Source organism: Schistocerca piceifrons, chromosome 2, assembly GCF_021461385.2.
Source record: "Schistocerca piceifrons isolate TAMUIC-IGC-003096 chromosome 2, iqSchPice1.1, whole genome shotgun sequence".
NCBI classification, from domain to species: domain Eukaryota; kingdom Metazoa; phylum Arthropoda; class Insecta; order Orthoptera; family Acrididae; genus Schistocerca; species Schistocerca piceifrons.
In genome coordinates, this window is record NC_060139.1 from 542,924,220 (window position 1) to 542,950,588 (window position 26,369).

At 41.5% G+C, this 26,369-nt stretch overlaps 1 protein-coding gene across 2 annotated transcripts in view; it reads left to right on the forward strand.

Moving 5' to 3' along the window:
- The window catches only part of LOC124776346 (X-linked interleukin-1 receptor accessory protein-like 2), a 141,097-nt gene that overhangs the window by 81,803 nt on the left and 32,925 nt on the right, over positions 1 to 26,369 (forward strand). For both annotated transcript variants that reach the window (XM_047251295.1, XM_047251296.1), the window contains exon 6: positions 16,072 to 16,230. In XM_047251295.1, the coding sequence (XP_047107251.1) occupies positions 16,072 to 16,230 (159 nt within the window). The remainder of the gene's footprint in view (positions 1 to 16,071; positions 16,231 to 26,369) is intronic.

The window sequence follows — 26,369 nt, forward strand, 5'->3', positions numbered from 1 at the left end:
TCAGCCGCTAGTCCTTTGAGTTTATTCCATAGAGGCAGTGCTTAAATCTCTACTTGAACAACAGCAGACACTGACATTTGCTATTTCATGTTTAATGTATACATTGGCACAACCTGCAGCCCCACCAACAAAATATCTGCCACCAATTCCAGCATACAACAATGCAGCAGAAGACTGGGACACTTACAAAGAAGTCTGTGGCAACATTTCCAGGTATTTGGGGTAACAGACGTAGACTTGTGCAAGGTCCTTTTTTTGCTATGGAGTTCACCTCACGGATAAAACAATTGTCATGTCAGCTCAATCCATTGTAAGAAGCTTCTAGTCTTTCTTTTGGTCGGATGTGTGAGGTAATTTCTACTTATCACTGCAAACCTTCTCACATTATTGCTGCTTCTGTGGAGATTTGTCGCTGCCAAAATTGGCCAAAGCAGTCATATAGGGCATGGGCAGCAGAACTTCCTGGACTTAGCTATCATTGTAATTTTGTGACAAATATTCATCAGGAATCCTATGCCAATCAAATGGTTTGTGATGCAATCATACATTTTGCTCCTGATGGGTAAGTTTGAGAGCAAGCTCTACAGTGTGAAAATCCTGTGCTTATGGAAGTATTGAACATAACTCAGTCACTTAAAGTTCCATTGGTTGCAGGTAGATAGACGATTGGTTCGAAGTTCCAGAAATCAGTTCCTCTCACCCCTCCCAGCCTTCAATTATTTTGCAAGGGAATGTAAACACTATTGCAGCAGTCCAGCAGACATCTCAGTGTTGTAAAGGCAATTGGCATTTGTGACAACAACAATCTGAGTCACAACAGCAACCGTATCATGCTCTGCTGTCTTCATGCCCATACTGCTTCATTCAACAAGAATGAACTGCATGCCCAAGCACTGGGCAATGTTTAATAGATTGTATAAGAAATGACACATCACTTCTGTATTTAACTCCTTTCCAAACATGAATGAGGATGAAATGAACATGGATGTGAACAGTGTGTCAGCAGTGATGGTGTCTCAAAGCAAGGTATACACTGAGGTGCATGTGTTTAACAAGTCATTGAGATTGCAGATGGACATAGATACAGCAGCAGTGTTGGTGAGTTCTCAGGCTTATGTGGACTTTGGTTCTCTCCCTCTGACTCCAATGTCTTAGAGGCTGGTGAGTTATAACAAACAACAGATTCCCATTCTTCCACAGTTCTATGCACCTGTGACTTACAAGTCTGTGGTTTGTTCATTAACATTCCTTGTTGTGGACAGTGCTTACACTGAAAATCTGCTTGGTTTGGATACTTAAAAACGGTTGGAATTCCCCATCAATGATGAAGTGCATTTGGTTCCATTTCAATAGTTAGGTGCTCTGTGCCCTGAATTTTCCTCCCTATGTTCTCCAGGACTAGGTTGTGAACAGAATTTCTGGCTCGTATTATGATGAAACAGTCTGCCCTCCCCCATTTTTTCCAGTTCTGCTCAGTACTGGTAACTTTACGGGATCAAATACATTCAGAATTAGATCATCTTCAATCTGTTGATGTTATTCGATCCCTTTCTTCATGCGAATAGTCAGCACCACTGGTGACAGTCAAAAGACCTACCAGTAAATTATGTCACTGCAGTGATTTTTTTAAAAAAACTATTAATGCACAGTCAATCATTGATAGCTATCCTTTGCGATGTCCTAATGAGCTGTTAGCACATCTATCAGGGGCCTTTATTTTTCAAAGACTAACATTACAGAAGCATATTTATAGCTGCTGCTCAATGAGGAATCTAAACACCTTCTAGTTATCAATACCCCACTCTGGCTTTATCAATACTGGTATTTGCCTTTTGGTGTGGCAAATGCACAAGCTATTTTTCAACACTTTTTAGAGCAACCTATTGCATCAGTTCCAGCCTGCATCAGCTACTTATATGACATAGTAGTGCCTGGTGCCTTTGTTTTTTGTTTTACAGTCTGTAGGGTTAGAGTGCAATTTGGATAAGGCACAGATTTTTCAACTGTCTAGTACTTATTTGAGTTTTGAAGTGTCATGTGCTGCCATTAAACTATAGCACCAGCATGCTGATGTTGTTTCTGTGTTGCCACACCACACATCTATCAAGGAATTACAGGCATTTTTTAGGCAAAATTGCATACTACCACATATTCATACCAGACGCTTCTACTATGGCACAATCACACTATGCATTATTATGTAACGGTATTCCACTGTTCCCCAGTTTGTGACCAGAAATTCAGGTTGTTGAAATCTAAGCTGCAGTCGGCCCCCTTTTCACTGGGCCAGCACCTTGTCTTAGCAACTGGCATGTGTCAGTTTGGCCTTGGTGCCCTGCCTGCTCATAAGTATGTGAACAGTTCTGAACACCTTTCTGCATATGCCTCTAAATCCTTAAATTTAGGGCAACAGTATCATTCTCATGTAAAGAAAGAGGATTTGGTGATTGTGTATGCACTTAAAAATTTCACGTTTTTCTATGTGGGGTCTAAGTTTTATCTGATCACAGACCACAAACCACTGGCGTCTCTTTTTATCCCTTCAGCATCCTTGCCAAAAAAATTCACACATTGCTTGCAGTGGTAGAGTCTTTTCCTGTCATGATACAATTATGAGATACATTTTTGAACTACGATGCAGCATACATATGCTTATGGCTTATCATATTTGGCGATTGATTAGGATCCAGGGTTTGATAGAGAGGAATTACTTTGTTTTCATTTAGATGTGGAAGCTCAAAATGTTTTGGTTGTTTTCCTTTTAATAGCACTAAAATTGCAGCCACAGTAGCTGAGGGTCCTGTTTTAAGTAAAGTTCTTTCTTTTGTGTAACAGGGCTGGCTGGACAGACCTTCTCGTCGTGCTTCTGATCCCTTGAGAAATGTCTTTCTGTTTGGGACTGAGTGCTGCTGTTAGCTACAAAGGACACAGCTCCTTGGATCGTAGCCCCGTCCCCCCTTCAGCATCAGGTTATGCATTTTTTACATGTGGATCACTGGGGAATGTCACATACAAAAACATTAGCACACAAACATGTTTTTTGACAAGCATTGATTGGGAAATAGTGCAAGTTGTTGCAGCCTGTCTACACTGTGCCACCCACCAGGCATATCCCAGTGCTTCTTTGTCACCATGACCAGATCCACAGTAGCCTTGGGAATGAAATCATGTAGATTTTGTGGGACCTTATTTGAGTTTCTACTGGCTTGTTATAATTGATGCTTATTCTGAGTTTCTCTATGTGGTATGTTGTCTGTCTATTTCTGTGGTGGCAACAATTTATGCTTTGTCAAATATTTTCGCAATGGAAAATCTTCTGTATACGTTAGTTACTGACAACAGCCCCCAGTTCATATCTCATAAATCAGAAGATTTTTGTAAAAAATGTGGTGTTCACCATGTCACAGCAGCTACTTTCCACATTCAATCAAACGAGGAAGCAGAATGACTAGTATGAACATTTAAGACTCAGATGAAAAAATACATTTTGAGTGTGTTGCTGGAAGTAGCTCTTGACTGGTTCCTCAGTTGTTGTAGGTTTATCCCTTTTGGTGATAGGAATCAGGCTGAGTTGTTGGAAATTGTCAGCCCTGGACACTGCTACATTTGCTTCAGCAAACACCAGGCCATCTGTCAGCATTGGCGCTGCATTGCTTTCAGCCTTTCACTGCTGTTTGGACTCATGGGTTTGGCTGCCGGACACAATGGGTGTCGACAGTAATCGAGGGTACCTGTGGCTGAAACCTCTACGTTGTCCATATGGCTGAGGGGAAGGTATCACGACACATCATCCAGCTACGACCTCGCGTGGGCGACTATGTACCGGGTGTTCTTCTGCCACCCCACATTGTCTTTCGCCCAGTCGTCTCCACATCATGGCCAGTGCCATCAACTTCTCCACCACTGCTGCTGATGTTTTCATAACTGTCTCCTCTGTTGTGGGTGCCCCCGTCAGCTGTCAGGGGCCACTGGGGACTGCAGCTTCCACACTGTCACAGCCTCCACTGCTGCTGCCTGTGTAGCAGCTGGTGCCGCCTGTTCCACAACCTTCGCTGCAACCTCCTTCCCTGGAGTTGCAATTGGATGTGGATGGTACTGCCATATGGCCTATGGCCTCTTACAGGAGGGCGAGTGTTGCATCTGTCGCACTCGCACCACTTACAATGCTACACACTGGTGACAGTGTGCCGCATGACACAACAACCTACATTGACCACAGAAGAAATGGATGTGAACACAGTGCTCACTTCTTAGTGAAGGAAGAGGACTGCTGTAACTACCAATTTACAATGTGCACCACTTCAAAGTTCACATATGAAGCTTGTGCTTGATTTGGCCACTAGAGGCCACCCAGTCTGCTAGAATGACAGCAGTTGTGTGTGAGAAGTAATGAGTGTACAGGCAAGAGTGCAAGGATTTAACAGCCACATGTTTATTGCTAATTGCATTGTACCTTGTCTTCCATGTGTATGTACTGTTTGAGGAATAAATTACAGTGTTCTTGGGTTAGAACAAGAAAATATAAGGGGCAGTCAAATGAAAATCAGTCACATGGACAAAAGGAAAATAAACTGTTTATTATTGTAAACTGTGGCATAATTAGCAAAATTTTTTGGGGGGGAGGGGTGGAGGGGGGCAGGGGCTAACTTTCATTTTACAATAGCTCAAACTGAAAATTAATTTTATTGAACAATACTAGTTTAATCTTTAAAATTATAATAATAAATTGAGTCATTGGTTTAAATTTGTTTAATTAGAACACTAATGACAAAATGAAAATTATTTTTCGAGGTTATGAATTACATCATAAAATAAAGTTTATAATGTTATGATGGCTGCTAACAGAATCATGATATTTTAGGATGTGCTCTTGTTGTCAAGTTCTTGAATCTTCCCCAGAAATGACACAACCAGATATTTCCTTGGAGTCTTTTACACTGCAAGGATGCTTAGTCCATCTAGTGAGTGTGGTACATTTCAGACTCCTGACTCAAACAACAGATAATTATTTGAGGGTATCATTAGAGTTGGCCTATGCTTTGGTAGCCCAAAGTAATTACATACCATTTTCAGTGTTCCTAGTAAATTCTTAATAAATGTATATGTTGGTGACTACCAAATTAAAATTTTGAATTGCACAAAAGAATATACAGCTAAAGGATAGTTCTATTGTATGAATGCATGAGCTCCATGGGCTTGACCTGACAAGGAAGCAGCACTGTCATAGGCCTGTCCTTGTGAAAATAACATATCGAAACCAAATTTCACCAAGTTTTCGATTATAAATCCAGCTAATCATTTGCCAGTCATATCAAACACTAGAGCAAATTGCAGGAAATTCTTCTACATCTATACCTATACTTTGCAAACCACTGTGAGGGGCATGGCAGAGGGTATGTCCCATTCTACCATTATTAAGGTTTCTTCCTGTTCCATTCAAGTATGGAGCACGGGAAGAATGATTATTTGAATGCCTCTATGCATGCACTAATTATTCTCATCTTATCTTCACTGTCCCTGTTGAGTGATACATAGGGATTGTAGTATGTTCCTAGGGTAATAATTTAAAGCTAGTTCTTGAAACTTTGTTCATAGAGTTTCTCCTGATAGTCTATGTCTATCTTCAAGAGTCTGCCAGTTCAGTTCCTTCAGTATCTCCGTGACACTCTCCCACAGATTAAACAAACCTATCAACCTTCTCTGTATATATTCAGTATCCCATGTTATGCCTATCAGGTATGGGTCCCACACACTAGAGCAATATTTTAGAACTATTCACATGAGTGATTTGTAAGCAATTTCCTTTGTAGATTGATCGCACTTCCCCAGTATTCTACCAATAAACTGTAGTCATGCCACTTCATATCCATACAAAGCATTACACTCAGGTATTTGTGTGAGTTGGCTGATTCCAACAATGACTCATTGATATTATAATCATAGGATACTAAGTTTTTAAATTTTGTGAAGCACAACATTTTACATTTATGAACATTTAAAGCAAGTTGCCAGTCTCTACACCACTTTGAAATCATATCGAGATCTCACTGGACATTTATGCAGCTTATTTCAGATAGTACTTCATTATATGAGGGTAGTCCCAAAAGTAAGGTCTCCTATTTTTTTATAAGTACATGGACCTGTTTATTTCTACAGTGGTTTACATCAGTTTACAATTTGAACATTTAACTATTTTTCGACATAATCACCATTCCTGTCGATGCATTTTTGTAGACGCTGTGGCAGTTTTTGTATACCTGTGTCATACCAGCTCGCCGCCATGCTGTTCAGAAAGTCATGAACCTCTCCTTTCACCTCGCCATCAGAGTTGAATCACTTTCCGGCCAAATTTTCTTTTAACCTAGGGAACAGGTGATAGTCAATGGGTGCCAACTCAGGACTATTGGGTGGGTGGGTGATTATGTTCTTCTGAAACTCTTGCAGGAGAGCAATGGTTTGCCGAGCGATGTGTGGGTGAGCATTGTCATGGAGAATGTGTACGCCCTTGCTCAACGTTCCTCTTCTCCGCCTCTGAATTACCCGTCTGAGTTTTTTCAGAGCCTCACACTACCTGTCAGCATTAATTGTGGTCCCAGCAATTCAGCTCTGATGACAAGGTGAAAGAAGAGGTTCATAACTTTCCGAACAGCATGGCACCGAGCTGGTACGACATGGACATACAAAAACTGCCACAGCATCTACAAAAATGCATTGACAGAAATGGTGATTATGTCAAAAAATAGCTAAATGTTCAAGCTGTAAACTGACGTAAACCATTGAAGAAATAAACAGGTCTATGTACTTATAAAAAAAATAGGAGACCTTACTTTTGGGATTACCCTCGTAGATAACTGCATCATCTGCAAAAAGCATAATTTTTCTACTGATATTGTCTGCAAGGTCGTTAATATACAACATGAACAGCAAGGATTCAGCACATTTCCCTGGGACACACACGAATTTACTTCTACATTGGATAATGACTCTCCATCCAAGTAATATGTTGCAGCCTCCCTACCAAAAAGTCCTCAATCCAATCACAAATTTCACTTGATACCTCATATGACTATACTTTTTACAATAAGAGTAGGTGTAGTACTGAGACAAATACTTTTCGGAAATCAGGAAGTACAGCATCTACCTGATGGCCTTGATCCAAAGCTTTCAGTATGTTATTTGAGAAAAGAAATCTTTATGAATATTGAGATTTGGAGAAATATAACGGGCACAAAGAGAGATTTGTTGTATTCCAGCAATGTCAGCAGTTTCATCTGCAAGAATAACAAAATCTTTGGCGTCATTAATGTGCCTAGAGTTGGTTATTGATATAACTGATTAACTGATCTGGGACTGGGGCATTAATGTAGTTGTTGCATTTACCAGTTCCTTCCAAACTTGCTTTTAGGTTTTCATCACCTTTTACACGATATTTTGCAATGGTTGAAAAGTCACCCATGTTCTTGTCATTTTGTTCGTTAACTTCAATAGGCACACAGTCCCTTTAATGCAATCTCCTGGTTCCCACACGGAATCATGATCACATTGATAAGAACTAAGTGTTTTCTATTTTTTTTTTTTCATCCGTTCCAGCAAGCTTTGGTCCAGGCAATGTTTTATGTCTTTTGTTTTGTTTATTGTCATGGGAACAAAATTGTCACATCAATTACATCAGCCTTATGGTAAGCATTGCTCACATGGACATTGAAATATTCAAGGGCATGCTGACACTTCAAAAACTTGGAGGTTACCAGGGCTCCAACATTTTGATGACTGCTTTTATCCAAACTTGTCTCAGAGACACTATCCTCTTTAGGAGAGTATAGTAAAAACAAAACAAAAATTTCTCCATATAGCTTAGGTTGAACTTGTGATACTTTTCAAAGTGAGGGGAAATTTGTAGGTTGCATTGGGCACAAAAGGGCTTTGGAAATATTGTAGCTTCAAGTGGCCATCAACTGTTTCATTATTTGATAGCAAACAATCATGTAAATCATACTTACAGTCAGATGGTGAACTGTCAGACCTTGATTTTGCTTCAGAACCTGAAAAACGTGATTTTGAATTAGCAGTAATGCTTGTATTGTTTGTAAACAGTAGTGTCAGTTACTGTGGTGGATTACCCATTTTCCCAGCTTGAGAGGACCGAGCTTCTTCCAGCCAAGGTGCCTTGGAGAAAAATGGTTCAAATGGCTCTGAGCACTATGGGACTTAACATCTGTGGTCATCAGTCCCCTAGAACTTAGAACTACTTAAACCTAACTAACCTAAGGACATCACACACATCCATGCCCGAGGCAGGATTCGAACCTGCGACCGTAGCAGTCGCGCGGTTCCGGACTGCGCGCCTAGAACCGCTAGTGCCTTGGAGAAGTAGTTCAGAATGTTTCCACTTTTTGTTTTGCGATGTATTGTCTTTGAAATCAATACCTCACTAAACTAGCTTCAGTAATACTGGTATTCAAAACAGTGTCCTATCAAAAATTTGACAACTGGTAATGCAGAGAATTCCCTATGAAACATACCACAACATTTCCTGATCATCACATGCTACAACAATGTGTCCAGCACCTCTATAATGTACATCATTTCTGTATTCATTAACATTTATTTATGGATACTGTAATATGCTGAGACTGAGCTTTTGAATATTGTATTTAATTCACCATTGATGTTAAACTGAAATGTATTACTATAAATGAAAACATGTGATTTTACTACGTAATGAACCATGTTAAAAAAAAAAAAAAAAAAAAAAAAGAGCTTTAATGCTTAAAAAACCCTCTATTTACTACTAATCAGTCATGATGTACAACCATGCCATTTATCACCAATTCTCTTTTGTGTGAAGATTTGTTCATAAATAGTCTGTCATTGGCATATTGTAGCAGCATACAACCCAGTTCTTCACATACTGAAACACAGGTGTTGTTAACACTTGTTTACTGCCCATAGTCTCATAGTATTATGATATTGCGTTCTGGTGTGTAACAAGAACATGTCTATAATTCCACTTCTTTTGGGGGGGGGGGGGGGCTTAAGCCCAGAAGCTCCCCTTAGATACATCACTGATTCCAGAAATAAGGACCATAACTGTTAGTACACTTGTTGCCAAGGTTGCTTCAACTGCACCGCAAAAGTTTTGCTGGGAAGCCCTTACACATCGTCCATAGAGTTTCAATCCCTGCCACTGTGATTTCCATGTTTTTGATGCCCTCAAGGGAGACATTAATGGCTGTCGATTTACTTCAGACAAAGAGGTGCATGCCAGGGTACAATAATGGTTCTGCAGGCAACTGCAAATATTTTTCTATAACGAAATTGACCATCTTGTCTCACTGTGGGATAAATGTATTAACAGTTATGATGATTACTTTTGAAATAATAAACAATTTACTTACTTTTTTTCCATTTCTCTTGTTTTCATTTGGGCGGCAAAATCTCTTTCTGGAAAAGATTGGGATGTAATGGTGATTATCAGCAGCAAGGAGGCTAACATCGAGCAGGAAGCCGGATACAGTGAGGACAGGGTGTCCTCAAACTAGGTCCAGAACTTAAAGATGCCAGCAGCGACAAGACCTGGATCATTGGAGATGTTTGTGTGTGATGGTGACATAATATAGAGCATTAGGGCACCATATGTTAAAGAGAGGGTTGGTAAAGAAAGTAGCCAATGTCTGATATAGAAGGCAACAAACTGAAGGTATTGGTTTACAAGAACAATTATTTCAGTAGAAGCACAGTAACCAGACACGATAGCGCATCCTGGTTAGTTGGGTGTACAAATCTTGAGAAGCACATAGGAAGTATGTGTCTGGAGAGAGTGTAGCAGTTCCCTCCTTCTCTTCTACTGAAAAAGATCAAATACCATACATTACTACATCTACATATGCTAACAACATAAACTGTCCCACATGTAAAGTTGCATTTGGAGGACTGCATTGGGTAAACTGCAGGGGTAAATCGAATCAGTGTGCACTCAGGGGTTCGCTGGTTGTTTGAGAAAAGGGCTTTTTGGCTCATATCTTCTCATGCATCTTATTGTCCAGATTGCTATGTATCTCCATAGGTCACACAGCTTTCAGCATTGCTATTTTTAACAGTGAAATTCAGTCTGTATTTTGCGATTGCTTCTACTGTCACTACAACTATGTTCCAAATCTGTACTATAAGAAAAATTAATGTCACTTTCTCTATTTATCCACATGAAATAAGGTTCATTTACATATGTCATTATAAGAAAATCAGTGCTGTGTGAGAGTCAGTGAAAACCCATTAGTCAGTGCAATGATAGTGAAGTCTAATCATATTATCTCTAGCACCACAAATTTTAAACATAACTTCATTGTCTTTACTTACAAATATGTTATTATCAAATCAACATCGCCCAAGTCAAGCTTACCATCTATTTCATTTTCACTTACAATAACATAACTAGTCTGTTTGATAACCGATTATATGATCATACTATCAATCACTGAGCTGCACTGGGTGGTACATGTTCACATAATGGAGACCAATTGATAAATACTTCTACTTGTTTCTAGCTTGCCCATAGAGGGCCCATTTTCTTGATATTTTGGGCATCTCCATCAATATTTGTTATAGTAATCTAATTCATTTTTCATCTTTTGCAAATTTATTTTTAATAAATAAGCTTTCCCACAGTCTGGATCGAGGTGTCTTGACCATCTGTCAATAACTGAGTGTCTCTCTATTGGCATGTCTACTCGAGCAGTGAATGAATTCTGTATGTTCATCAAATCATGACCTAGTAGGTGACATAAATGCTGTGCATACCCTACCCTAACCAAATTGATTGGCAGTATTTACAATGAAAGTACATTGTTATTTTTGACTGAAGAAATTTTGAAACTGCAATTACTGTTTTGTGTCCTAAGATGCTCACCCCTATTGTCTGTAAAATATTACAATGATTATAAACATAGATACCATAAACATTAACTTTCTGGGTTGCCTGTTGGCTTTTTAGCATAGGATGTAAAAATAGTTGAACAAATATGGCACTACATTATAATCACAGAATATTCAAAGACGATATTAATAATTCTGGTTAATGTATATGCATTAGATATTAATTATTTTAATCACTTCTAGTTTTCTACAGAGTATATTGTTAGAGTTCTTGCTTGTTTTTCAGTTCTTGTTACTTTTCTCACTACCCACAGTACAGCCACTTCATTTGTTAATGAGACAACATCAAAGTGCGCCTTCTCTGTTTCGATACACAGAATCAGTCATTACTCCACTTATTGAGTCAGTGCCTCATTTGCAGCATCCCATCTTTTCTTTTCTCATGTATAGTTTCACGTGAAACATACATTAAATAAGTATTCATTACATTCATTATATTCTTCCAGAAAATGGTAGTCATAATAGGTATTGAAAATATTAAGAAAGTGAATGAACTTCATATGTGACCAGTTACCATGACATTTACATTATTAGTACTATACTCTTGATGAGTGCTTCCTACATCGTTTCTGTTATAAAAAAAATTCACTTGAGTCAATGCATAATTCCTCTGTTAAAGAAAAGAAAACAGTAAAACTTACAATGGTGCAGCATAAAAATCCACCCCCTGTCACCTGACTCTGCACTATATTTGTCCTGTTAACTGACTGTCTCCTGTATGTTCTTGTGCAACAACTCTTATTAGTGGGGTGGCTACCTACTGACTCATATGTTTTGGCACTATGTCGGACTGTTGATGCACCCATCAACTTTCATTTTTCGTCACTGCCATTATGTCAAAGTTCACAAACATACTCTTCTGTACTTTTTAGACTTATAATTTACTTATGAAACATAGAACATAAGTGTCCTGAGCCTCAGAACATTAGCAAATTATTATAGTGCTCAGTTTGCTTATCACTGTTCGTTTATAAAATGGTCTAGGTGTTCTACTGTGAATTTATGTTTTTTGCTTTGTGTGGAGCTATACAAGTCACTGAGGATCAGAATACATACTTTTCTTGCTTGGAATAACTTTTGTGGAAGAGAAACTTATGAATTTTGCCCTAATACCCTCCTCATATGCAGTCCTTAACTTCAGTTGCAATGATATTTTTATTATGTTTGAAACTTACCTGGTTTGCTTAAATTTTTATTTTGATGATGAGGATTATTCTTAAAGCACCTGCTTCTGTGTTGTTTACTGGTCAAAAGCGCCTTCTCCTATGTATTTTTTTTTTTTTACTTAAAAGTTTTTCTTCCATTAACAGTCTTGACATGAAGGAGATTGAAGTATGATGATCGGACTGGGTTGATTCTCATGTGCTCAAAAAATGATTGTAGCTCACTGATTACAAAATTAATAGTTTTTTGACACCCACAGAGGTAAAAATATTTTCACCTTCATTCTTTAGATGGTGAGCAAAGTCTTTTAATTGTGGAATATACAGGATGTTTCAAAAATGACTGGTATATTTGAAACGGCAATAAAAACTAAATGAGCAGCGATAGAAATACACCGTTTGTTGCAATATGCTTGGGACAACAGTACATTTTCAGGCAGACAAACTTTCGAAATTACAGTAGTTACAATTTGCAACAACAGATGGCGCTGCGGTCTGGGAAACTCTATAGTACGATATTTTCCACATATCCACCATGCGTAGCAATAATATGGCGTAGTCTCTGAATGAAATTACCCGAAACCTTTGACAACGTGTCTGGCGGAATGGCTTCACATGCAGATGAGATGTACTGCTTCAGCTGTTCAATTGTTTCTGGATTCTGGCGGTACACCTGGTCTTTCAAGTGTCCCCACAGAAAGAAGTCACAGGGGTTCATGTCTGGCGAATAGGGAGGCCAATCCATGCCGCCTCCTGTATGTTTCGGATAGCCCAAAGCAATCACACGATCATCGAAATATTCATTCAGGAAATTAAAGACGTCGGATGTGGCCGGGCACCATCTTGCATAAACCACAAGGTGTTCGCAGTGTCGTCTAAGGCAGTTTGTACCGCCACAAATTCACGAAGAATGTCCAGATAGCGTGATGCAGTAATCGTTTCGGATCTGAAAAATGGGCCAATGATTCCTTTGGAAGAAATGGCGGCCCAGACCAGTACTTTTTGAGGATGCAGGGACGATGGGACTGCAACATGGGGCTTTTCGGTTCCCCATATGCGCCAGTTCTGTTTATTGACGAAGCCGTCCAGGTAAAAATAAGCTTCGTCAGTAAACCAAATGCTGTCCACATGCATATCGCCGTCATCAATCCTGTGCACTATATCGTTAGCGAATGTCTCTCATGCAGCAATGGTAGCGGCGCTGAGGGGTTGCCGCGTTTGAATTTTGTATGGATAGAGGTGTAAACTCTGGCGCATGAGACGATACGTGGACGTTGGCGTCATTTGGACCGCAGCTGCAACACGGCGAACGGAAACCCGAGGCCGCTGTTGGATCACCTGCTGCACTAGCTGCGCGTTGCCCTCTGTGGTTGCCGTACGCGGTCGCCCTACCTTTCCAGCACGTTCATCCGTCACGTTCCCAGTCCATTGATATTTTTCAAACAGATCCTTTATTGTATCGCTTTTCGGTCCTTTGGTTACATTAAACCTCCGTTGAAAACTTCGTCTTGTTGCAACAACACTGTGTTCTAGGCGGTGGAATTCCAACACCAGAAAAATCCTCTGTTCTAAGGAATAAACCATGTTGTCTACAGCACACTTGCACGTTGTGAACAGCACACGCTTACAGCAGAAAGACGACGTACAGAATGGCGCACCCACAGACTGTGTTGTCTTCTATATCTTTCACATCACTTGCAGCGCCATCTGTTGTTGAAAATTGTAACTACTGTAATTTCGAAAGTTTGTCCGCCTGAAAATGTACTGTTGTCCCAAGCATATTGCAACAAACGGTGTATTTCTATCGCTGCTCGTTTAGTTTTTATTGCCGTTTCAAATATACCAGTCATTTTTGAAACACCCTGTATGTGGCTTTATCACATGAAACATTCTTCTTAAGCATCATGTACACCAGCCACATCAAGCTGTAACACACAAAACCAAGGAAAGATGTTTGTGTACCACAGAATGCCTAGGGCGGATGTCAAGCTGTGCCACTCTGTGCAATAATAAACAAGTTCTGTCCAGTGTTCGTACATGGAAGAAATGGTTCATTTGGGCATGCACTGTTTGAATGGAAATTCTCATTTTCCATTTTTATTGATGTGTGCACATGCACACTGGAACTTGTTCATGCATCTACAAACACTCTGCACAGTTCTGCTGTGGTCTGCACCGTTCTGTTATGTTCTGTGCTGTGCATTTATGTGCAGGGCTACTTTTCTGTTTGTAAATTGAAAGACGTTTAATCATCATTACAGCTGAAATTTCACAATTAATTATGTGTAGTGTTGGCGTCCCCACCCACCATGGCACAGATATGAAATTTCCAGGCTGATCAGTCTTAAAGCCTCTGAGCTTTGTAATTCATGTAATGGTACTTTTATGGTTTTGTTAACACTCATGTGAGAACACATCAGTGAATGACTATGTAACTGGCTAAAGACATACATATTTCACAATATGATGTATCATCTGTATGTACTTTATATACAGAAGCTATCACATTATTGTGGGGGTTAGCATCAACTAATCTGAATGTTTTCAAAATGTGTAACAAATTGTAATTGTGCCCCGTGCTCAAATAACAGTACAGGAGAACGAAGGTTCTACAACACTCCAACAAATTAGTAACAAAGTCACACAAATGAGTTAAAAAGATTTAGTTATCTTTGTGATTTGTTGAAAAATGGAGTCTGCAACACTGCTTGTAATATAACACAAAAAAGACCCTCAATGGCTAAGCACAAATAATCATAGTTAAACTTCACAGTACATAGCAAATGCAATTTACCATAACTATCTGTTCACTTCTAAGAATTCACTAAATGATGTTGCCTGTCTAAGTCAGCCTTGTATAATTGATATACAACCAAGTGGGTGAGAGCTGCTCTTCCATCTTCTGAGTAGACTTCTGTCCATTGTTGTCCGGTCATTGGTGGATTGTACTCGGCCAGTAATTGGCTGAGGAGAAGTCGATATCCTCATCCTCAGTGCCGCCTTGGTGCTGGTGGAACTTGTAAAGGTGTGAGTCTCTATGGCACTGGCACCAGCTCGCATCTTTTCGCCTGTGGTGCTTTTGCCCTGGCTGTGTCTCGTTCAGACGACACAGCACTGTAAATGTTCCTAATCACAAATCTCTTTCAGTTTTTGACTGAGTGCTTTGAAATTTTGACACAACATTGCATTGAATATGCATGTGTTTTTATATACCTATTTTTTAAAATATGTAGCAAATAATTTTTTTAATAAATTTAATAACAGGGAAATACTGTTACAAAGAAATCTCAAATGTTATTCCATATTAGAATGAAACATTGTGTCAAAATTTCAAAGCAATTGCTCAAGTACTTTGGGAGAGTCATGATTTTGATGAAAATTGACATTTTATTTATATAGATTGTTTTGATCAAACAGTATGCTGTTTTCTCTTCCTCAAAAAACTGATCATTTCACAATTTAAAATTATTTTAGATTGATAACTTAGTCTCCAAGGTTTTCTGGTCTACGCTGTGGCTACAGAATAGACATATTTCAGTACAGAGCCATAATTAACTCTCGCTATTTATTTAACAACAGAACCAAATTCAGCTATTAGAACAAGAACTTCCTATCCACTTGGAAAGGAACCTTTTTTATACGAAACAATTTACAGCTGTGGCCAAATTTATTCTATCACTGGCCAGAGGAAACAGTAAAGTTATAATTAATTACATAATGAACTATGTTTGTAAATATCTGTGTTTATATCATGGGTTCCCAGAATATTTTTTTATTTTCACTCATCTAGAAAATTTCACTTTGCTCTCTTGTCACATGGGTGCAAATGTAAAGTATCCAATTAAGAGCAATAATTTGGTACAAAGGTCTTATTCATATTTGATTGTGATGTTTTTGTTGTCACTTATCATACTTTGTAAAATGAATAGTTCTCATTTTAAACATTCCTGTGACTTAATTTATTTTTATGTTGAAGTGGATCCAGATGCCAAAGTCATACACACATATAAAACTACTGTCATCATTGTCTGTGTATTTGTTGGTGTCACTACACTGACTATAATGTTTGTCATTCAGTGGCATCTTGAACTGCGGCTGTTTTGGAAAGATCGTTTTGGGAAAAGTGAAGAAAATGGTAAGTAAATGAAATACAAGATTACAAAATTTTACTAATCTCTTAATCAAAATCCAACCAACTTTGCAAAAGACTATTTTCCGTTAGCACAGTTTCCTTTCTATCTGTCATTTCTGATTTATAAACCAATTTTAATAGTGGAAAAAATTATCTCAGTTCCCTTGTGGTATTAGGTTTAAGTATTATCTCAAGCTTTTGGCATTTTTCTATCATTATGATCAGGAGCTGGCTTATATAACTGGTGCTTGTTAGTTTTAAATATAGCAGTCTACCAGATTATGCCATGATCAAAGGCCCAGAAATTTAAATATACTTCCAGACATAATGTTGACATATGCAGTAGAGACATGCTTGTCGAAACACAAATCTCATAGTAGAGTTAGCACTTTGGCATTGACAGCTGATGATGTGATTGGGTAGACTGATATTAACACCTTTCTTGATGACAAGCTCAGTAGATCAATACAAAGGGCAAGATTTATGTTTCATCAAATTAAGTCTACTCTTGTCCATAGGCAGTGCTTTGCAGCTACTGAGTTTTCCTGACCTTAACATTTATTAAAACAATGGAGACTCCAGGTTGGAATATCAACAGTATTAGGAAAAGAACAGATTGCTACTCACAGTAAAGGTAGCATGTCAAGTTTTTGACAAGCACAAAGAAAGGACTGTTACATGTTTAGCTTTCAGCCAAAGCCTTCTTCAGAAAAGAAAATACACACACATTCCCACAAGTTAGCGCACCTCATGCACACATGATCACCACCTGCAGCCTCTTGCTCATGTCCACTTTTGCTCAATATTCAGTCCTACAAATTTTGTGTTTGTTATGCAACCTATTTAACTTAACTGTCATTTTGTCTCACCAGATTAAAATTTGTGGCATTTCTGCCCTTTATGGTCAATGTAACTACATCGGTTGTTGAACTGTTGTCAACTCCTTGAAGGGTATCATTTGCTTCCTATGCATGTAGTTCCCTAGATTTTTCAGTGACTGTAATATAGCTTTTATCAGCAAAGAGAATTTTTTCCCCATGAGATTTCAGATGCACTGAGCAGATTACAGTTGGAATGAATGAAACAGCACTGGGTGAATTACAAAAATCAAACAGTACAGCTTTCATAGAAAAGTTGAATTTATTACTACTCATGTTGTCCAATGTGGCCAGTAAAGCTAATAATAATAATTATTATTATTATTATTATTATTATTATTATTGGAAAAATTATTGATGTATGTCAGGAAGAGTATTGGTTCTAATGTGCTACCCCGGGGAACTTCTTCATTAATATACATACATCAAAAATAGTTTTGCATTACCTCGTTTCTGAGGATTCTGGAACCTGTACAGAGAAATGGAATAGAGATCAACATAAACATCATTTCCACCCTTTTTTATATTTCTGATGAAAACCACACGTTGCGTGTTGTACCACCATACAGTGAGACCTTCAGAAGTGGTGGTCCAGATTGCTGTACACACCGGTACCTCTAATACCCAGTCGCACATCCTCTTGCATTGATGCTTGCCTATATTCATCATGGTATACTATCGACAAGTTTATCAAGGCACTGTTGGTCCACATTTTCCCACTCCTCAATGGCGATTTGGTGTAGATCCCTCAGAGTAGTTGATGGGTCACGTTGTCCATAAACAGCTCTTTTCAATCTATCCCAGGCATGTTCAATAGGGTTCATGTCTGCAGAACATGCTGGCCACTCTAGTTGAGTGATGTCATTATCCTGAAGGAAGTCATTCACAAGGTGTGCATGATGGGGGCGCAAATTGTCATCCATGAAGACAAATGCCTCGCCAATATGCTGCCAATATGGTTGCGCTATCGGTCAGATGATGGCATTCACATATCATACAGCTGTTACGGTGCCTTCCATGACCACCAGTGGTGTGCGTCAGCCCCACATGATGCCACCCCGAAACAGCAGGGAACCTCCGCCTTGCTGCACTCGCTAGACAGTGTGTCTAATGTGTTCATCCTGACCAGGTTGCCTCCAAACACATCTCCAGTTCAAGGCGTATGCGACACTCATCAGTGAAGAGAATGTGATGCTGGTTCTGAGCGTTCCATTCGGCATGTTGTTGGGCCCATCTGTACCAAGCTGCATGGTGTTGTGGTTACAAAGATGGACCTCACTATGGACGTCGGGAGTGAAGTTGCACAAAATGCTGCCAATTGTACACAGTTCGAGTCATAACACAACTTTCTGTGGCTGCACAAAAGCATTATTCAAGATGGTAGTGTTACTGTCAGGGTTCCTCTGAGCCATAATCCATAGGTAGTGGTCATCCACTGCAGTAGTATCCCTTGGGCAGCCTGAGCAAGGTATGTCATTGACAGTTCCTGTCTCTCTGTATCTCCTCCATGTCCAAACAACATTGCTTTGGTTCTCTCTGAGACACCTGGACACTTCCCTTGTTGAGAGCCCTTCCTGGCACAAAGTAACAATGCGGACATGATCGAACCATGATACTGACTGTCTAGGTATGGTTGAACTACAGACAAGAGCTGTATACCTCATTCCTGGTGGAATGACTGGAAGTGATCGGCTATTGGACCCCCTCCATCTAGTAGGTGCTGCTCATGCATAGTTGTTTACATCCTTGGGCAGGTTTAGTGGCATCTCTGAACAGTCAAAGGGACTGTGCCTGTGATACAGTATCACAGTCGACATCTATCTTCAGGAGTTCTGGGAGCCAGGGTGATGCAACACTTCTTTGGATGTGTGTGTTTTGTTTCTCATAAGTATGTAGGAATTTGGTAACAAACAAGAAGTTCATGATGTGTAATGACTGTCAATGTTACCAATTGACGTACACAATATTTATTTATACACATTCTATGGACATATACAACTTAACCACTTGGTGTCTCAGAACACACTACCCAAGGTCCAGAGATACTGTTATTTGGCCCTCACCCAAAGGCATGGAGTGCTGAAATGTGTTGTGGTATGGTGCAGGTCATCTCTGGAGATGCTGTCTAGCTCGTACTCATCTAAATGTCTTGGTCGGCGCAGCAGTCTGTCTGTTCGTGACGTCGGTACTGGCTGAGTAGGTGGTACTAGAGGTTCCATCGTTAGGTCATCCGCCAGTGGTTGTACATGATCCTGTGATGGGGGTGTAGGTTAATCCTGTGTCCGGTTTTCCGTGTTGTGATCTTGGGCTTACACATGTAGGAAGGTAGATAACAGTGCAGCTGTACTGAATGACTGTGGTATCGGTGTGGAGTGGTACAATGATCGTGACACCATGCTGTTGCCAACCTGTCAGTTTTTGTACGTGGCAGATATCATGATCGTTGTGTCATGTAGAGACACTGTGATATCTTCAGGAAGATAGTGCTTGACATTGACTGTGATGGCAAAAGGGGTTGGGTCATGGCATGGGGTCAAAGGGGCAGTATTGTTCCCCAGCATCTCCACCAAAGTCCATGCTGGCTTCAGTCAGACACAGTAATGGGTTTGCCGGCTAGCTTGATTTGAATATGTTGGGTCCCCATCCTAGTACTTTATACAGTCCACTGTATGCTGGGTGCAGTGCTGGCTTGATAGTGTCTGTGCATAGCATTACACGAGTGAAAGTCTGTAGGTTTTTGTGCACAAATACAGAGGGTGTTGTGTGATGTGAGGGCAGTGGGACTCTGATGCTGAGTATCCATTCTCTGACCCTTTGTAGGAGGTCAGAGTGATCCTTGTTGCCTTCGTCCATTGTCCATGTGACAAATTCCGCCAGAAGGCTAATTGCTTCACCATAGAGGCTCTTTGCTAGTGAGGTGTCGAGGTCCTCTTTGTGAGCTGTTCTGATACCCAGCAGCACCCCCTCTGACCATTCGCTATTGTGGCACACCAGTGCTCTTTTCAGTGTGCGGTGCCATCGTTCCACGAGGCTGCTTGACTGCGGATTGTAGGCTGTGGTATGGAATCGGTGGCAGCAGCCGAGGTGGCACAGTTCCATAAAGAGTCAATTCAAATTGTCTGCCCTGATTGGTTGTTAGTGACTCAGGGCAGCCAAATCTCACTACCCATAGATCGATCAAAGATCTCCCAACTGTCTCCACTGATAAGTCCCTGAGCGAAGTGGCCTTCACCCACTGAGTTGTTCGCTCATTGACCGATAGGATATAACAAAATCCATTAGATTTAAGTAGTGGCCTCACTATATCTATATGTGCACGGCAAAAACAGCCCTTCGGGACAGGGAAGCTCCCTAATGGTGGCTGGTTGTGTTGTCTTCTGGCAAGGAATGCATGCTCATGTCCAAGTGGCACAATCTCTCTTCATATTCAGCCACACATAACACTCTGAAACTAGTTCTGTCGTGGGGCACACTCCAGGATGAGCTAAGTAATGGAGCAAATTGAATATTTTTTGACGATAGTTGACAGGGACGGAAGGTTATTGCCTCCCTGTTAACATATCACACCAAACTAGTTTGTTGGTTCCAGACACTGAGCATTGTTGTAGTTGTAATCCCATGTTTCCACTTGACAAGAATTGTCCCAGGTCCGTATCTGTTGCCTGTGCATCCCCAAGGTTACTGAAATCCAGGTGAATGGTCACGGCTGCTAGGTGGACAGGTAGTCTGCAACCATATTGTCCCCTCTGTGCACTTGGTGAACATCTGTTGTGAACTGTGAGATGTGGTCCAAGTGCCTAAAATTGTGCTGTGTGGCATTGGCAGACAGGTTCTTTACTGCAGCAGCTAATGTTCGATGGTCTGTATAGATAGTAAGTGGTCTCCCTTCAGTATCATCACAGAAGTAGTGCACTGCTTCATACATGGTCAGTAGTTCTTGGTCAAAGGTTGACCACTTCCTTTGAGAGTCTGTCAGTTTCCTTGAGAAAAAATGGAGAGGTTGAATCATCCCTGGCACTTCTTGCTGTAATACAGTGCCTATCGCTTGATCGCTTACATCTAATCTAATAATAAAATGAGCATCTGGTGAAGGTAGTGTGAGGGTGATGGTGTGGGCTAGTTGAGCTTTAATGTTGCTGAATGCAGTTTGCATCTCGACTGTCCATGTTAGCTTCATCTTTCCCAATTTATTTTTCACTGTAGAGTTTCTGTGATGGGAAGTAGTGTTTCAGCTGCATGGGGCAGGTGTTGTTGGTACAAAATTGACAATGTCGAGAAATTTACATAGTTTTTGGTAATTTGTGGGAGGGGGCCAGTTAGTGATTTGCTCAATTTTGTCCTGTGTGGGCTGCATGCCTGTTGCATCGACTAGGTGGCTGACGAACGTGATGCAAGGCTGTCGCAGTTGGCATTTGTCAGTATTAATTTCTACCCTGTGTTGTGGCAGCTTGTTGTATACTCCTTTAAAGTGTTTTTCATGTTTCTCTGTGTATTTTGAGAATATAATTAAATTGTTTAAATAGCAGTAACAGAGTGGCACATTGAAAAACAACCCACAATGAATCTTTGCCATGTCTGTATGGCATTTTTCAACCCAAATGGCATGAATAGAACTTCATGTAAACTGAATGGATTGATAATGGCCTTTTTGTGAACGTCCTCCAGGGCCATAGCTATTTGGGAGTATGCTGTTTTATAGTCCAATACGCTAAAGATGGTTGCCCCTGCCATCTCATGTTCAAAATCTTGAATATTCGAGAGACCGGGTAGCTACCTATAATTGTTTTGGCATTGAAGTACCAGTATTCGCCACAGAGGCGCCGTGTACTCTCTTTCTTTGGCCACATAGTGATAGGTTATGCCCATTCACTGTCCAAAGGTCTGATTATATCATCCTGGAGAAATTCTTCTATGGCTGCGTTGGCCACCTTGAGTTTGTGGGGGGACAGGCAGTGGGGGCGGTAGCGTAAGCTCGATCCCAGAGTCGTATTAATTCTATGGACAGTGCCGTCCACAACTATGCTAACTGTTTTGTTTGGTAGCGGTGGCCCAGGGGGCGCAATCCTGTTGTCTTATCTGTCCACAAGGGTGGTGGCCTTGTTGGTGGGTAACCTGCTCACAAGAGCAGAAACACTGTTGCTATTTGACCTGCTCGTGAGAGCTGCATCACCAAGTATAATAGGCACTGTACTAACTTACGTATCCATGCTAGTGGTTGTGCAATTATCCTGTGGCTCTCGGGTGCACTGGGCCATCTGTAGTTGCTGCCAGATTCATTGCAGTTGGTTGTCCAGTTCATGATGATGGCTGCATAGGTGCTCATTCTCTGTACATGTTTTGTTGTTCTCTTTGCAGATGATCTTTTCGTGGAGTTCGTTGCACTGTGTTGCATGTTGTAATGCAAGATCTGCTGCAGTCTCAATGTCTAGTGGTGCAGTGCAGGAGGGGGGGGGGGGCATGGTGAACAGCAGACTGTCACTGCAGACACCTCCTATAGGGTGTTGCCTTGTAATAACAGAGCCCCACTAATGTCCAAGATGAGGCAGTAATGATGGAGGAAGTCTACTGTCCACTCCGAGCACTAGTTCCACCGTTTCAGCCACAAAGAAAGTCCACGGACTTGGTGTGTGGTCATCTAGCCAGAGCGTCACATAGGCTGTCCCCACTACCAGTATTATTGTATCATTTGCCACTCAGAGTTGTATGGTTGAGGGCTTGTAATCTCCTGTGGTGAGATATGGGGGCAGTATGCTGATGTCCGTGCCCATATCGTCTAGCAGGTACTTGTGTAGCCGGTGCATATAACAAACGGTTGTGCACCATCTGCCTCTGTGTGTGGCATGTTATGTGCTTTGGTATCTCCAGTAGAAAGTTGGCTTGTTGTAGGGAGGCAGGCTGGTGTGCCAGTGTAGTTTGGGTAGCCACACAACTGTCAGAAGCGGCGTGCATTGGCAACAAATCACGCATGAAACCAGCAGTAGCCGCTCATCATTTTGTTTTGGCTGGGCTGTGTTGTAGCGGCCCGGGTGTCGGCCATCTCCCTTGTTTGTTTATTTCCTGCAGGTGCTGAGTCCATGCGCCATGACTGTTGCAGTGCTGCAGGGGTTGCAGCCTGTAAGGTGAGTGGGGTCCACTTGCGGGGGGGAGGAGGAGGTTGCCTCGGGTCTGTACACAGTGTCTGCCCCTGCTGCCCTCGTCTGTTGTGTACCGTATCCATTGCTGGTGCGGCAGTTGTAGATGGCTGTCCTGGTGCTGATCAGTGTCCCGTGGTGTGTGAGCGCCAGCATCCTATCAGTCACTTGTAGACGCATTTCCAGTGGTGTGTCCCCATGTACTAGATGTGGTATCTGTATATGCTCTGGGAGCTTGAGTAACCATAATGACCACAGGGCCCCATCTGATAGTAGGTTGTTATCAATTTTCAGGCACAGTTTGTGCCATAATGTTGATGGTGTGTCGTCACCCAGCATCATGTCGTTTATGACAAGGTGCAGTTGTTGCTCTGGCATGCGTGACAATTGTTTCAATATTACTGACTTCATAGTCTCATACTTGAGCGCAGTCGGGTTATTTAGCAGTAGATTGCTGACGAGATCCGCTTGCTCACCGAGATGGTTGAGAAGTATTAACAGCTTGCTCTGCATAAGCCAAAGCACACTTCTGGTGAGTTTGTGTGAATGGGCGGCAGGTGGAGTTTGATATATGGTGGGTGGTTTCCATAGTGGTCGTTTTCTGTTGTTCCCACTGAATTGCCCCTGTGCAGGGTTGCTTGGACCAACTGTGGTGGCCTGATGAGGTGTGGCCATTGTCTGTTGTACTTGTCGGCATGGTGTGTGTGATATTCCGTTTGGAGCTGTGGTGCGACATGTGGCACAGGCGGCTGGGCAGTGATGTCACACCCTTGAAGTGGCGAGGGTCACAGTGCACCTGATACCTCTGTGCCGTCACCTGTGTGACATATAGAGGCATCAGCAGAATGCGGAAAAATATAATTCCATTGGATATCACAGTTATCTGGCAGGTTTGTCCGTGTGTCCACTGTGCACAGTGTTCCGTTAGTCATGTTGCGGCCGTCGCAGTTACTGTGGTGGTGTCGGTGTAATGAAACATAGCGCGTGGTGCAGGTGGTGTATCAAGTAACTCCATGCTAACAGCGTTACACCCCTTGGTCATAACGCGTGTTGTAGTAGGTGGTGTGAAGTCACGGTCGTTCAGAGGGCATCACAAAGTGGGAGGTCCTTGCGTTGTGCCCATAGGATCAACAGCATGCCGTGTAATCATCGCCAGCTGGATAAAATCGTGGTAGAATGTCAGTCAATGTGGTATGGTGTTGATGTCTGGCTCGAACTTGATGCACTTCGATGTGAGTGTGGTTGGTGTAGCAGTCAGGTTGTAATTCTGATATGCATCTTGTGGTCATAGTGCTGTTGATGTGTCTGGTGTGGTATCCTGATAGCTGTTGACGTGTGGTCATGGTAAAACAGTCATGTCGTGCATCCATACCAGCACATAGTGAGCGTCAGCATATCCCGGTGCAAGCTGGGTTGTGGGGATTGGTGTGGCCGGCGGGTCTGTGACGTCACGCCCAAAGTGTGTGACTTCACCCACGTGATGTGTGAGAGCAAAAGTGGTGTGCAGAAATATGCCATTCTGTTCAGAATCACTGTTAACCAGCCTCTCTGTCCCTGAGACCACCAAATACACTGACTTTCATGTTGTCACTGACTGTTCAGTGCTTGTTACGTAACTGTGGTTGGTGTCCGTAATTAGCCTGTCAATGCCTGACATCTCAATAATGGTAGAGACACTAGGTTGATAGGGAGACTTGCGAGTAGCACTTTTATTAGTTGAATGTATAGCAATTGGAATATTGCACTCAAGAATGGCAGGGACGGCAGGGTAGCACCATTGTTCATTACCATCGATCATCGTTGTCCCTTCTTTATGTAGTCTGATGTCCGCCCCAGTAGCTGAGTGGTCAGCGTGACGGATTGCCGTCCTCTGGGCCCGGGTTCGATTCCCGGCTGGGTCGGAGATTTTCTCCGCTCAGGGACTGGGTGTTGTGTTGTGTTCATCATCATTTCATCCCCATCCGGCGTGCAGGTCACCCAATGTGGCGCCGAATGTAATAAGACCTGCGATATGGCGGCCGGACCTGCCCCGCGAGGGGCCTCCCGGCTAATGACGCCAAACGCTCATTTCCATTTCCATGTAGTCTGATGAGGTTAGTGTCCACATAAGCACTCGTAGCACTACTTTCAGTGTTCAGTAAAGACACTGTGGTCGATAGAAGTTTAATATCACAGTCATTATGTGTGTGTTGATGTGACAATGGTTGCATTGTTGTGCACATATTAAACCCAGAAGTAGTGGAATTTCCATCTTGTAGTGGTGAAAAGTCGATAGATAAACATTCACAACACTTGCTGGCTGACATTGGTGTTTGTAGGATCCACATTGGCAAGGTGTTGTATTCTCATGTTGGGTGGAAGCAGAGCAGCGTGTCACACGAAAATGTTGCAGCACGGGGTCAACAATGTAGGAACTGGGTAACGAACACGATGTTTGTGATGTGTAATGACTGTCAACATCACCGATTCACATACACAATATTTATTTACACACGTTATATGGAGGGATACAACTTAAAAACTTGGTGTCACAGAACGCTCTACCCAAGGTCCAGAGATACTGCTTTTGCAACGATATTCTTGGGGAAGGAAGTCCATAGAGCTTGTGTCCCCACAAGTTTTTCATTAAAATCTGCTAGGCATGACTGGCACCAGTTGTTAGCTACAGCACATATTCCTAGTGATTATAACGTACACACATCATAAAAAGTTTTGCATCATGTCAGTTATGACAGTTCCGGAACCTGTACAGAAAATTGGAATAGAGATCAACATAAACATCATTTCCACCCTTTTTATTGCTCATGAAAACCACACGTTGCATGTTGTACCACCATACAGTGAGACCTTCAGAGGTGGTGGTCCAGATTCCTGTACACACAGGTACCTCTAATACCCAGTAGCATGTCCTCTTCCAGTGCTACATGCCTGCATTCATTGTGGCTTACTATCCACAAGTTCACCAAGGCACTGTCAGTCCAGATTGTCCCACTCCTCAACGGCAATTCGACATAGATCCCTCAGAATGGTTGGTGGGTCACATCATCCATAAACAAACCCTTTTCAATCCATCCCAGTCATTTTTGATAGGGTTCGTGTCTGGAGAACATGCTGGCCACTCTAGTCGAGCGAT